This window comes from Arthrobotrys flagrans, assembly GCF_004000055.1.
Source record: "Arthrobotrys flagrans strain CBS H-5679 chromosome Unknown unitig_0, whole genome shotgun sequence".
Lineage (NCBI taxonomy): Eukaryota > Fungi > Ascomycota > Orbiliomycetes > Orbiliales > Orbiliaceae > Arthrobotrys > Arthrobotrys flagrans.
Window position 1 is genome coordinate 3,377,591 of NW_027137550.1, and position 13,993 is coordinate 3,391,583.

Genomic DNA, 13,993 nt, shown 5'->3' on the forward strand with positions numbered 1-13,993 from the left:
GAGCCACACAAGACTATAGAGAGTTATATGTTCCACAAAACGGGTATTTCATTTTTTGTCGTTTTTTGAAGATGAAAAAAACACTTTGGGCGAGAGGGAGAACGCAAGAAAGTGACTCCGCTAAGTACAAATCCAAGTGGGTACACAATATAAACAATGTTAGTGAGGGAGGGAAGGCTGTTCGTCTGGATCAAGTACCCAATGTAAACGTCTAGCGAGCTACTAGCTACTTTCACAAAATAGACGAAGGTGTTTTATAAGCCGTTTAAAGCCAGAACTGGTGAAACTTAACTTGTAGACCAGGTGCCTACCGGGTCAAACCTAAGAAAAAGAAGAAGAGAAAACCAATTTACTTGGCTTTAGCCTTCAATGCCTCAACTTCCTTGATCAGTTTGGAACAAATGTCTTGCTGTTGAGCAATCGCACGAGATTGAGCTGCCAGGTTGTGATGGAGGAGCTGGAGGGTAGAAAGGACACCATTAAGGTCCTGTGCTACAACGGCTGGTCCAGCCGGCGTGGAAGAAGACTCCGGTGGAGAAACAGTTACGACTGGAGTTGGAGCTGGAGCCTCCTTTGGAGCTTCGACAACGACGGTTGGGGTCTCTGGCTCGGGAGCGGCCTCAGCGACTGGCTCCGGTGCTGGAGGTTCTGGTTCCTTAGCGATAACAGGTGTGACCGGGGTGGTTGGGGAAAAGACAGGTTCGTGCTTTGGAGCCGGGGCAGCTGAGGGTTCCGGGGGAACATAGTCGTCTGAGTACAGTGTGCCGAGGCTGAAGGTTGGAGGTAAAGCGTTCTTTCCACCGAACCATTCGTCACGAGTAAGGCCTGGCTTTCCACTTTGGGTATCTGGGTAGATGTCACTGTTAAGACGTTAGAATGACCCCTATACTTCGGTCCGGTCACGAGGTTTGGGCCTACTCTTGGAAAGTTTCTGCTCTCCGAGGAACGATGAAAGAAATTGGCTCGATGTAGAGATCATTGACGGTCTTGTAAGCCCTCATGACTTCATTCTCTTTAACCTATCCGTCGTATATTAGCACAATTCGAATTCTATGGCCCACAGAAGTATGAACTTACATCAACGCCACGCTTTGGAACGAAGGCGACACCCCTCTGAGGGTCGGAAGACTTGTATTCCGACAAGAAAACGAAGTCATCGTTGGAGTATTCGTAGTATCGGATGTTACCGTCACTTTATAAAACTTTAGCGCAGGAACTAACCAAATAAACGCATCGAATCATGGCACGAGACTTACCCCTTGCCAGCAAGATACAAGCACTTGGTGCCATCATCCCAGAAAGGCATGCAGACACCTGACATGGAGTCAAGCAATTGGAACCCACCAATTGGCTCCTCAGGCTTTCTAATATCCCAGAGACCAAGTTGACGATCACTCATTTTGGAGAAACCAGTTGTTGCAATACGGTCCAATTCACCGAGCCAGACCGCTCTCGAGTTTTTGGCTCCGGCGTGGCCTGGCCCCTCATAGACAGGGGCCTGTTGGCGAAGATCCCAAAGACGTAGCTTCTTATCACGATTGGTGGTAGCGAGGATTGAGCCATCGGCGTTGAAGGACATGCTTTGAATGACATCGAGATGCTATCCTTGTTTGTTAAAAACTGTTTTGTAAAATATAGGGTTTCGAGTAAGCATTCTCACCTTCAAAGTCAGTTTAGCTTGACCAACAACGATATCCCAGATCTTCACTGTGAAATCACCGGAGCTCGAGGCTAGGACATTCTCGGCAGCAGGGTGGAAGAGAACATGTCCGACTTTCCTATACACCAATAGCACCGTGAGCACATGCCTGTCCATCCGTTATGACCGGGGAGGGAGGGGAAGCGTACTTCTGATGACCGCTGAGACGAGCTTCAGGCTTCACCTCCTTGGATGGAAGCTCCTCTTCGTCGACATGGACGGTGAAGTCCTCGGGGACCTTCCAAACGAAGATTTTGGCATCGTCACTGGCGGAAACGACGATATCGTCATGGAACGGGTTCCTAGCACAATCACTCTCAGAAACAATGCATCACCCATAGACGATCTGACAGCATAACAGCATACCAATCGGTATCCAGCACGGTAGCAGTATGACCACGGAAAAGAGGGATCTGGTCCGGCAGCTTTCCTCTCTCACCATGAGGAATAACGGCGAACGCGCCTCCACCACCGGATTCCCAGTTAACGGAAAGGTATTTCGGGTTTGCCTTTTGTCGTCGAAAACGTTCTTGGTTAGCAACTGTCCCTCATCGGTCTCGCGAACGTTCTAGTGTATCTGTACTTTGATTAAGTTGCTATCCCAAGCATTCTTGGAGATATGGAGATTATCGTAGCATTGTTCCTATTGAAATTTATTAGTCGTCTTTTTAATTCTTATTCTTATTGGTTATGCTTCGTAGGAAGCTGGCGTGTGGAGCCTAAAGATAAGGGAAGGTACCTTTTTCGTCGGTCTACCAAAGACGTGACCTGCGTGACAACCAATCGAGTTAGAGCTGTCAGGGACACAACGTTGATGTTTAAGAATTCAGCGGTGACGGTGTCTCGTGACGGGACGGTCTAGTAGAGCAGTATTACGTACGGTACTTCGAGGAGCGCACGAATCGTGACATGGTCGGCAAAGGCAGGATCTGTAGTTTCAAGGAATGATAAGAAAGGGATGAGGCAGGAAGGAAGGATTCGAAGCTGGAGAGCTAAGGAAGTAATGGATGGACGTGTGTGGCCCGAAGTTGAGGGTTCGAGTAAGGAGCACGCTCTGCTCTGCTCTAGAGATGCTTGCCAGCTATGTTAATGCTATGCTTTCAGAAGTCGGTTAGTTAGAATTAGGAGAAAAAGAGAAGAAGGATATAAAAGTAATTTACTTTTGGTATTGGTACTCAGCAGCAGAAGCTGGCCAGGAACGAGTTACGGTAATCGTCAAGACCAGCCCAATTACGGAGTAATACACACCTGGCTTCGAGTCGGACTCCCCAAAGTCGGCGTAAGTCGGCGTCAGCTCCCGGGGTCAGCTGTTACCAGGTACCAGGGTCCCGGTATATGCCAAGACAGAATACAACGGCATTTACTTGTGTCTTGGCGTGTACCGGGGATCCCCGGGGCTGGCTGGCTGGCTTAACCTCCTAACACCACCTGCACCATCGACACGCACTCTCTACCCTACAATCCTCTATTCGATTTCAAACACCTCCTCTCTCACGACACCCCAACATTCAACTTCCTTCAATACAGCATATTTCTACACCAGACACCCCTCTCTCTCTTTCACCATGGCTGGCTCGAACGCGACATCGCCGAAACCCGAAAATCACAATGATCGCGAATCATCCTCTTCCAGCGACAGGGACTCATCGCCACAGCCCGAACAACAATCAAAATCAAACCCAGCACAAGATCGTATGGCGCGATTCAAAGCCCTCCAGGCCCGTGCAGTACGTATCCACCACAAAACTCTGTAGCCTAAATGTATTCATTCTACCTCGAACAGTACCTCTAACCCCTTCCGTCTCAAAAAAATTAGAAATCTTCGGTAGATACAAATCGCAAGGAAGTCTATGCCGAAAGGAAACGACAAGCTGTCGACCCCCGGGAAATTGCCATCCTGCAAAGACGGAAAGCCGATGCTGAAGAGAAACTCGAAAAGGCCGAAATAGCAGAAGAGGGTGGAGACTTCGAGCGAAAACGTGCATGGGACTGGACCGTCGAAGAAAGCGAAAAATGGGATAAGAGGCTGGAAAAGAAGAAGAAACATCGAGAGGATGCGGCCTTCCAAGACTTCCGGCAAAATGCTGAGAAGGTCTACAAGCGACAATTACGAAATATCGAACCAGATCTGGAGGGCTACGCGAAGGAACGAGCAAAGATCGCCAAGGACGGCCAGGTTTACGAAACGGAAGACGGGGAACTGATCGCTATCGACGAGACTGGCGAATTCTACGCTGACGGGACATCTCTCGCCTTCGTCAACAACAAACCCAGCAGGGATGCGGTTGATAGACTTGTATCGGACCTGAAGAAGGCGGACGAGGTCAGAACCAAGAGACAGAGGAAGGGAGACGACGACGATATCACCTATATCAACGACAAGAACAAGCAGTTCAACCAGAAACTTGCTCGGTACTATAACAAATATACGTCAGAAATTCGGGATAGTTTCGAACGAGGCACCATGATCTAGAGATCCGAAACGAACCCCCGGTGGAGACGATGAAGAAAGTGAAACCAACTGGAATAGACTATTCTAATAATACGAAGGTGCACCATCGCACTTTCGAATACATTGATATTGGCCCAAGGCTATCTTGGACCTCGAGGTCAACACACCTAATGGATGGGTACTCTGTCGAACCCACTGAAAAACAAAATCTTAACGTCCTACCGTGGCTCATCACATTTTTATCGGTCCTCGCCCCGGAAGGAATCCTTATGAGGATTGGATAGCTTGATAATATTGGGAATTTTGGCGAGCCTTAATGCTGAACTACTTTCTTTTGGAAAAGAAATAAAGCCATGATGGGTGCTGGATTCGAGGTTGCATATGAGGTTCCTCCAAGGCATCTTTATGCATACGTACCCATAGAGCCAACGGTTGGGGCGTGAACTTTCCGTCCTAATTATCACGGTCCTTCTATTGTAAACAAACTTATGATTGAATGAGAAGCGCTGCTTTGGTCTGATTGGAGTTTGCTAATGTACACTACACACTTGATATCCCCGTTTAAAATACCAACACTCTTGATCCTAACTTGCCAATTTGCTGTACCTCCACTGGCCCGATGATAGATTCATCCTCGACCGCGTGAACAACGGCTACTCCGACCTTCTCAACATCAAGAGGAGCTGAACCTGCCGCACCTAATAATCCTGAAAAAATGTTGCCAGTAAGGCTATTCATTGTTGCAGAAACTTGAGTCAAATAGCTCATTGGCACCGTGATTGGTCTTTCGTGGGAGTACATGAAGCCTGTCAAATATTAGAACTCGTCGAACACTCTTCCATCCGGTTGGGCAGTAGTCTTACCTGGTCTGAAGAATATCGACCTAAAATCTGGAACCTGTGATAGAAGGTCCTCGGCCTCCCGCTTTGTCGAAATATATCTCTGCGGAAGGATTGGGAACCCAGCTGCAGCGGATATGTATACAAACGTCTTCTTTGGTGCTGAAGACGATTCAACGAACTGCTTAGCAGCAATCAGAGCTATAAAACACCATATTAGCAATGGTCGAACGGTATACCGGGCCTAGATACCCACCTGAGTCCCGATTCAGCTTCTCATAGGTCAACTGCCTATCCCCTGTCTCCCTTCCGCTCCCTCCAGTCTCTGCCACCTCCTCACCCGGCACTTTCTCCAATGGATTCTTACTCTTTGGCCATGCACTCCCAGCACTCCCAAACGCCTTCCTTAGCCCCGAAATCGGATTCTCCTTCCCCCTCAAGACATCTTTATAATCCGCCTCTAGTAACAATCCCATACTATGCACCACCGCGTCCGCATCCGCTAGATGAGGTTTATAAGTCGATGGCTCAAAGATATCAGCTGAGATCCAGGTCACATTGTCGGCCCACTCCGGGCGACGACCCGATTTGCTAGAGGTCTTCCAGTCTGGTTCTCCGGAGCGGGAGAAGGAGATGACTTTCCAGTCCCTTTGAATGGCAGCTTGGCATATTTTACTTCCTGTGAGCGATATCTATTAGTTCTGATATTTACACCAGAGGATGTATGACTGTGATAATAGCCTACCCAGAAATCCATTGCCGCCAAAGACGGCGAGACACTTTCGGGCTGCCATTAGATGTGTATATCCGAAGAAGTTGGATGTATGAATCGAAAAGAAATCCCAATTCAATAAATTTCTAGCCCACCGCCTCTTGAGCTCTTATAATCGAACTTAACTCCCCAATGAGCGAATGCTGGTGTAACTTCTGTATCGGGTCCGTCGTTGTTTTTAGTGTATGATATCATGACATTTTCGCTTGGCGGGCCGCATTCAGGTCGCCGCATAGCTCATCTGCGGCATCCCGTTCAAGCAATCACGCGCATATATCCTCCACATCTACAAACCGCATCTTCCCAGACCCTCACCCCCGACATCACCACCCATAACACCCTTCAAGATGTCAACCTCAACCCAACGTAACGTCGCCGACCTCACAAACTGGTTTTTAAATGCCAAACGCTCTCTCAACTCTGTAACCTACTGCACTCGCGGTAACGAAATCATAACCACAACCCGTAACTCCCTTATCGATGCTTCCATTATGTCCTCCCGCGCATCCTTTCTCCAAAGCGGTATTAAAGACGAACTAAAGCTGCTCCAGACGGCAAATTCGCTTATGGAGAATCAACGCGAACTTGCAAGAAAGGAGTTTCAAAACTCCCTGGGGATGTTGGATGAAGCGGATCAAAGGCTTGATGAGACGCTGACGACTTTGAGGAGAACCGAGGTTGAAGGTGCTTTTTCGGCGGTTGGGGGAACAGAGGAGGAGGCACAGCAGAGGTGTTTATATGATTTTGTGGATGAGGATGGTATTGAGAACTTGAAGAGCCAGTTGAAAGGGGTGATTGATCAAGTACAGGTTAGGCTTTTCCCCTAGGACCTTCATGAAACTGCTCTGGATGCTCGAAGGCTGATCACTTTCAATGATTTTTTCGGTGGTTGTGGGAGCAGATAGGAGACAGATGAAATTTTTGAATCACATCTGGAACCATTTACCGTGCTTATCGCATCCATAGCGGAGTCGCTAAGCTCGTTATCGAAGAAATCAGCTATTCCCGACCTTGTGGTCGCCATCAGGCCCTCGCTAGAGTCGATGGAAGAACATGCGTCCGTGATGGCATCGCTACTGGAATCGCTGGCAAAACACTACGACCTCTGCTCATTAGCACTAAAGCGAGCGGAATCGCACGACGGTGGGATATCGAGTCAGGAAGAAGATCCTGAAACAGAAGAAGACAAAGCAAATATGCTCGCCGTTCTAGAAAAGGATGCCGGTGAAGTCGACGATGTAGTAAACGAGATCAAAGAACGGCTCGATGAGATGGAGGCCACGGGTATATTGGTCGAACAAACGATTCAAGATATAGCGGATCACTACCGAGCTGTACTCGCGCTTCTGGGGAAGATGCACGAAGGGCAGAGTAGTTTGGTGGATTGTACGATACAATCGAAGGAGTTTGTGCAGAAGCAGAATGATAATCAGAAGGTCATTGCGGAGCGGTTGGATGAGCTACAGAGGTTGACGGATCATTATGTGCTATTTGGAGATGCGTATGATGCACTGCTTGTGGAAGTTGGGAGGAGGATAACAGTGCAGAGGCAGAAGGATGCTATAATCCAGGAGGCCTTGACACAAATTGATATGTTAAATGAGCGTGAGTATTCTGCCCCAGAGATTGAGTTATTTTCACAAAGGCCTAGATATGCTGACGAAGTGTACGACAGGGGATCTAAACGAAAGGGAGCAATTCCGGTCCGAATACGGTGACTTCTTGCCATCAGATATCTGGCCGGGCTTGTCGGATCCACCGGGAGCTTACACAGTCCAGCGGATGGATGCCTGGGAGATTCCCGAAATCAAACCGGGAGTTATTGAGAATGCGATGACGAGACGAGCGGCCGCTATATCGTCAGGAGTCAGGCAATTTTAAGCATTTTATGTTTCCGCGAACTTGTTAGTTATTCAGCGGTGGGTTTATCATGGATATCCAAGCGGGCGTTTATATGTTAAGGGGCCTTACACCTTCGATGAAATTGAATATAATGTACAAGATATATGAAAAATAATGTTCTTAGATCTATCAGATCAGAAACATCATTATCTTCAACATCAAATATCCTGTTTACTATCAAAGTCAGAATACTCCGATGTGTTGACTTCCTGTTGTAAATTTTCCTCCTTTCTCCCGCAAAACTTCGATATAAAAATCCAATTGCAACCACACGACACACCAACGTGCAACCTCCAATCGATAAATTGAACAACAGTTCTCCGAAACTGCGGGAGCCACCCATCCATCCGAAAGCTGCAGGCTTCCAGCATCTCGAGGCTGGCAGTATCGTGTCCCCTTAGCCGGCAATGGAAGTCAGATGAATTTTCATTCATGCGGCCGTAGCCTTAAATTGGCCGTCAACGTCTCCAGACACCCCTCCACCAAACCCCACCATCACCATCACCATCCACACTACCACCACCGCCATAGTTTCCGAATAATACCCATTACCAATCATTCTTCGCCTTCTTCGAATGTACATTTACACACCTCGAGTACTGGTTTAGACCGTACCGACCACCCTTATAAACGTCAGATCGACAACGAACACCAATTCAACAATGGATACATTAGCAAAGACGACCGTGACTTTCTCTGGCAGGCCAAATCTGCGAATCTGAAGTCCAACATCCGTAAACGAACCTATTCTGAGGAATCGATATTTAAACCAAACTCTTACGACATCTTGGCTGGTTTCTCCAGAAAACATAACAATGAGAAAGTTCACAAGGACGACAAATACGATATCCCGACGCCGCCGCCGCTACAGAGAGGTCATGACGGTGCTTCGATAGCAACATCCCAGCCGGAAACGGTGGATAGTATCGTTAGAAGTGGGGAGAAGAGAGATGCTGGGAAAACAAAGAATCACAAGCAGGTACTTTTTTAAAACCTCAGTTTCTAGACCGAAGCAGTACATTAGCTTACAAATTGCGCAGCTTTTTGCAGCAATAGATCACGGCTTCGAGAAGGGACCCGATGACTGGCCGGCGACATTTTATCTTGTCGCCTGCACCCAGGCATACGGTACTCTAGATTCGAGAGTTCGCACAGCTTCCATATCATATCTCGTCAAACGCTTCGTTACAGGTGGGAGACACAACGACATCATTCGCCTATACACCGAGATTCAGAGCTCGTGGTTGCCAATTGAGCAGCGAGAGCTTGATTCAATTGAGTACTTCAAATCATTGTTCGAGGCGTTTACTCTCAAGCCAGCGGAATCACATCAAACCGTTAGCGATGTGCTACAAAGTTCGCATACCCTATAAACACCCTTCAATTTTCCAAATCCTATACTAACAATACGACTTAGCCTTCAACACCGCAACCTCGAACTTCCAACGACAGTTCACTCTCACTTACTCCTCGTTCAAGCAGCATTTAACCCCGCCTCTCCTTCTCTTCCTCTCCACCAACCTCAGCCTGCGCGAAGCCCTCCCCGCCATCTCCTCAAAGGTTTCGCAAATCCAAAATCCAGCCGACGGGTCTCTCCTTCTCCCAAAACTCTATCGCAATCTAAACTCCGCTCTCCTTGCATCCCAGAAATTAAAACCAGAGACGGTAGATGGCTTGCAACTAACATCGTTCTACAAAGCACAATCTTCGTTATTATACATAATATCACGGGTACCCCGGGATAGCTCCATCGCTGAACAATTTGCAAGGGTAATATTCTCACAAGCGTTAACATGGGAAGAAATACTGGAGGGTAAAAAGCTAGTTCTCGACAACAGCGCCCCCGGAAGGACCCACAAAATCCTCCCACTGCAGTCGGTACTTTTCAGATCCCTCCACCGCACTTCCGCAGCTGCCCAACCGGGCACTCAACGTGCCAAGAACATAGTAGAATTCACTACCGATCTCCTAGCACTTACAAACCTTCGTGGCGAACCAAGACAACTAGGCACCTCTGTCGCCGTTGCTTTGAGCATTCAATCAAAGATGGGGACGTTTACAGCTGCAGAAACGTTATTAGATAAACTCGACATCCTACTATCGAAGAATAAAGATAGAAGCATAAATGTCCCGGTGCTCTATATCCGGGATGCTATCAACAACTTGAGGGAGTCAGCCACGAGCAAAGCTTCATACCGACGAGATGCGAGATTTAGAGCAGCAGGGCTTGCAATGCGAATGTTTGAGTTGCACGTTTTGTCTATTCAACCTCGAGCCGGAAAGGCGAGGGAGAGGATACACCAGGGACTTGTTAGGGGCCTGGTCAAATTATTGAAGTTATGCGACGACCAAGCATCCGCACTGAGAGTCTGGAATGCATTGAAAGATGACGTTGGAGTTAAAGCGATCAAACTTTCGACGGTAGAAGGGATTCTCGACACGTTAACGAAAACCAGGGGGGCGGTTTATGCGAAGGATATCCTGCTGGAAGTCGAAAGGGAAGGAAGGATTAGTCCGTCGGCAATTGTGCCGTTTATTGGCATCAAAAACATTGATGACCGGGTGTTTGATGAGGTTGTGAGGGTCGGTGTGAGGAATGATGTTGATTGGAAGAGTGTGGGATACGTGTATAAGTTGAGAAGGGGACAAGGGAGGAAGAGCAAGAAGGTTGAAGAATGGGCAGAGGCAATGAGGGGGTGTGGAGATGAGTTTGTATGGGGTAAAGGTGGGATGGTGGTCGAAGAGGTGATGCAGGGGGTTGAGAGAGCTTTTAGGGAGTAATTGATTTGGGTCTTTGTTGGTCGAAGTACAGCGTAGATATTGTAGTATAGCTAGTTTTCTTTGGATTGTATATATATTGATTTTCACTGGTTCTCTATGTATAAAAGTTGTTGGAGTGTAGGACCTTGTCACGGGTCTCAAACACTTTAGAGAGGAGATTGCTATTAAAATCCTACCTATAAACCTGCTTATTCGACCTCAAGACTAAGCTGTGTATATACGTATATAGTTGGTGTTTCGAGACTGGTACGGAATGTTAACATCCAAAGAATAGACAGAATAGGCTCTGGCAACGAGACCAGAATAGACCCTTTCGAATTCAAATCTGGCCCTAAGAGCGCTTGAAGAAAGAAGGAAGGATTGAAATATTCGAAAGAACGACGGAAAAAACCCATTGTTGACATGTTTATTGAAGGCGGCAGCACCCCGAAACCTGTGAGGCATCCTCGAGGCCAGGCGCAAGGAGGGGTTGGGGCTGTGAAGGCACCTCTTGCGCTGGCGGTTGAGGAGCCTGGGGACGAGGCGATCGCACTGCGAGAGGCCTTAGAGTGAAAAGAAGCTCTCTCGCATACGCCGCCGCCGTAAGTGCCGCGTAATTGTGCCAGTCATCGTTTTTGTGTGTATCCGAATAATCACATATCCCTCTGATGACGAGACACGAAGGCAGATGATTCATTAATCCGGCCCCCTCCATCTCAAAACATGAGATATTAAGCTCTTTGGCATACCGGTCTCTTTCAACGGCATTTTTCATAACGGTGTTCGAAGAACCAATGATTCCATGATGAATCATAAATTCTCGGTTTCCAGCGCGCGAGGGCCGCGCTATCGTTTGACCCTTGTCGCAGTTCCTACACGTTTTAACGTTGCCTGCCCCTTGGTGTACATAATCCGACCGATATAATTGATCTTGGGCAGGGCGTCGAAAGCTAGGCATATCATCCATCAATTTGATATGCTCCGCCAACTTGTCAGCTTTCGTTGCATCTTCATGGGACCTTAGTAACCGCGGCATAACTTCGAGGAGCACCGATGGTGGAGAATTCAAGTGGCCAGTCCGTTTGAACAAACTTGATCCTCTCCTTTCCTCTCCATCCACTTGATGTAGTTTGCCGAGATCAAATTGTACGACTCCCCCGAGGTCACCTTCTGGGTAACTAACCACAACATCTCCCAATCGTATATCTCTTTCTCGCGTCGGTGCTCCTCCGCCTATTCCTACCAGCAAAATGAATTGCAACCTTGGAAACGACCGAATCATATCCTTGGAGGTGATAGCGGCTGCGACGGTCCCATAGCGGCCACTTGGCAGGCATGTGATAACGACATAGTGTCCATTTATCATTCCGTAGTCGTAGGTATTATCGTCTCTTGGGCCAATCTCCAGTCCACTTGGAGTCGGTCTGAACTCAACATCGAGCATTCGACAAGCCGCATCGTACTCCTCTTGTAAGGCACATATCCAGCCCACCGTATAGTTTTCAATAACCGATTCCAATCCTGACATTTTTCGAAACAGTTTACTATAGAATCGTCGCACTTGTATTCGGTGTTTGAAATCCTAGCCAAATAATTAGGATACCAGATAGATATGCCAGGGCTGGGTACGAACAAGATAGACATGTTGAAAGGATAAGGGGAAGACCTACGATATATAGCTGGAGAGAGAAATATACCACTCAACCGTGTAGGAAGGTATTTTGTAGTTTTTTATTTGGCTTCAGAATACCTTGAAAGTTATTTGAGAACATATGATTTAGTTTTGATACAGGATCAATAACCAACACTAACAGCGAGCAGATTTTAAAGTTGGAAGGGTAGGGTAGGGTTTATGTATAAACCACCTCATAACCCGCACACGCACGAGACGAGATAGTAATTGAACCCAAATACATTTTCCCCAAACTCACCTCCATTTCGCTAAAGATGCACCCACGATCGAAATAACACACCACGGGACAGCAGCATGGCTGCAGAACTCTGTCATCACGGATCACAGACAGAGTGAATACTGGATCCTCGATCCATTCATCTACACGGAACCAACTTATAACACGTCAAAGGGGGTCGGGTGTGTTGAGAGCGTTGTATGCTGTTAAACATTTGCACGAAAAGCCTAGGCCGAACACGGTGTTTAAAAAATATGGATGCTACTGGGAAATGTTGTTCCGGTAACTCATTATGACTGTTTTGGTAACCCCACGTGACGAAGGACTTCTCACGTGACGTTTTTGAGCTCCACAACGTGAGATTTTCATAGGAATTTAAGAATTTTTGTATTATTAAGGTGAAGATCATTCTATTATTTGGTGAAGCTATTCATGAAGCTACGCTAATTTGAGCAAGTTGAGGGGGATCTTGAGGCTCAAAGATATCACGTGGGGTTACCGAAATAGTCAAATGGGGTTACCGAAATAGCATTTCCCTCTTTATAAGACTTCTGCGGGGTAGAAATAGCAGTGCCCTGTGCCAAGTCTCTGTATGCATATGCAAGCAAACGGCACAGCTCGCAATCGCGATATTCAACTAGTAGCTTGAGCGGACGTCCTTACGGAATCTTATAATGCTTTTGTTCCTTTTCAAAGAACGGTGCCTTTGAAGGCGATGTTTACTCGATCGGTTCGGGGTGTTGAGCTTCTCTAATTCAGTGGCCGCCGGGCCGCCTTGTCCCCGTGGTTTTCTTCCTGCTGGTCAGATAGGTTCCAGCCCAAGCCATTTCTCTTCTTCCGCGCTCAACTTAGCATTTCGATCACATTCTCGTAACGCCGCATCCTCCAATTCAATAAACCGCTGGCTCGCAGGGTGTTCCAACTTGAACAGAAGAATGAAGGTAGGTTACTTACTTTAAAAAAATAATTTATAATAAAAATATTAGTTTTAGACCGTAAACCTCCATTCACCAACTGTAGTAAACGGCCAGATCGTATAAACCAATTCCTTTATAAATTTCTCACGCAAAGCATCCACCTCGCCACTCGTCAACGAAGCGTTCTGAAATTTAGACGGGTGTAATTCTGTCGGGTGGATCGATATATCAATACGAGCATTTCCATTCATTCCGTGTTCGGGCTCGGAGTCGAGATGAATAAACGGTGGGCGGCAGTCAGAATAAAACCATTTCCGCTCCTCGCTGCCGAAACAAGTCAAACATCGTATATTAAGTAAATTAACGATGAAAAGGTAGTGATTTGCGGCATACTGGTCCTGCCTAACGAGATGGCGATATCTCGTCTCCTCCCACGAACTATGATAAATAACACTTACGGCCTGATCCGGCTTAGTAATTTTGACAGTGAATATGTTCTGGGAATACAGAAAGCTCGTAGCCTCGCCATGTATCTGCTTATCCACCGGAGTATCGACGAGTCCAGAGCAACAGGTTTTAGGGATTCCCAGTATGTACGTTGTTTTGGCGGAGGAAGGTGCGGTGGTTCGGCGTCGAATAGAACCAGGTATTTGTATACTTCGTTACGGATTTCACCTGAAAGTTTTAAAAAGATGGAACCTATGGTGAATTGGGGGCTTTGGGATTGCGATTCTACGCCCCG

At 47.2% G+C, this 13,993-nt stretch overlaps 6 protein-coding genes across 6 annotated transcripts; 3 read left to right on the forward strand and 3 right to left on the reverse strand.

Moving 5' to 3' along the window:
* Positions 1 to 349: 349 nt before the first annotated feature.
* On the reverse strand, positions 350 to 2,610 carry DFL_004034 (uncharacterized protein; the record flags this gene model as incomplete). Its single annotated transcript, XM_067633061.1, has 10 exons — positions 350 to 860; positions 919 to 1,019; positions 1,078 to 1,192; positions 1,257 to 1,600; positions 1,661 to 1,778; positions 1,849 to 2,001; positions 2,066 to 2,208; positions 2,283 to 2,342; positions 2,439 to 2,467; positions 2,580 to 2,610. The coding sequence occupies 10 exons, from the start codon at positions 2,608 to 2,610 to the stop codon at positions 350 to 352; spliced, it is 1,605 nt and encodes a 534-aa protein (XP_067491267.1).
* Positions 2,611 to 3,264: 654 nt separating this feature from the next.
* On the forward strand, positions 3,265 to 4,239 carry DFL_004035 (uncharacterized protein; the record flags this gene model as incomplete). The annotated part of the gene is made up of 3 exons (XM_067633062.1): positions 3,265 to 3,426; positions 3,516 to 4,111; positions 4,173 to 4,239. 3 exons carry the CDS (start codon positions 3,265 to 3,267, stop codon positions 4,237 to 4,239), a joined length of 825 nt encoding a protein of 274 aa, XP_067491268.1.
* A 473-nt stretch (positions 4,240 to 4,712) lies between these two features.
* DFL_004036 (uncharacterized protein) lies at positions 4,713 to 5,784 on the reverse strand (the record flags this gene model as incomplete). Its single annotated transcript, XM_067633063.1, has 4 exons — positions 4,713 to 4,957; positions 5,015 to 5,191; positions 5,247 to 5,669; positions 5,736 to 5,784. The coding sequence occupies 4 exons, from the start codon at positions 5,782 to 5,784 to the stop codon at positions 4,713 to 4,715; spliced, it is 894 nt and encodes a 297-aa protein (XP_067491269.1).
* Positions 5,785 to 6,109: 325 nt separating this feature from the next.
* On the forward strand, positions 6,110 to 7,643 carry DFL_004037 (uncharacterized protein; the record flags this gene model as incomplete). The annotated part of the gene is made up of 3 exons (XM_067633064.1): positions 6,110 to 6,571; positions 6,668 to 7,367; positions 7,438 to 7,643. 3 exons carry the CDS (start codon positions 6,110 to 6,112, stop codon positions 7,641 to 7,643), a joined length of 1,368 nt encoding a protein of 455 aa, XP_067491270.1.
* A 439-nt stretch (positions 7,644 to 8,082) lies between these two features.
* On the forward strand, positions 8,083 to 10,445 carry DFL_004038 (uncharacterized protein; the record flags this gene model as incomplete). Its single annotated transcript, XM_067633065.1, has 3 exons — positions 8,083 to 8,643; positions 8,705 to 9,020; positions 9,082 to 10,445. 3 exons carry the CDS (start codon positions 8,083 to 8,085, stop codon positions 10,443 to 10,445), a joined length of 2,241 nt encoding a protein of 746 aa, XP_067491271.1.
* A 406-nt stretch (positions 10,446 to 10,851) lies between these two features.
* DFL_004039 (uncharacterized protein) lies at positions 10,852 to 11,952 on the reverse strand (the record flags this gene model as incomplete). Its single annotated transcript, XM_067633066.1, has 1 exon — positions 10,852 to 11,952. One exon carries the CDS (start codon positions 11,950 to 11,952, stop codon positions 10,852 to 10,854), a length of 1,101 nt encoding a protein of 366 aa, XP_067491272.1.
* Positions 11,953 to 13,993: the final 2,041 nt, after the last annotated feature.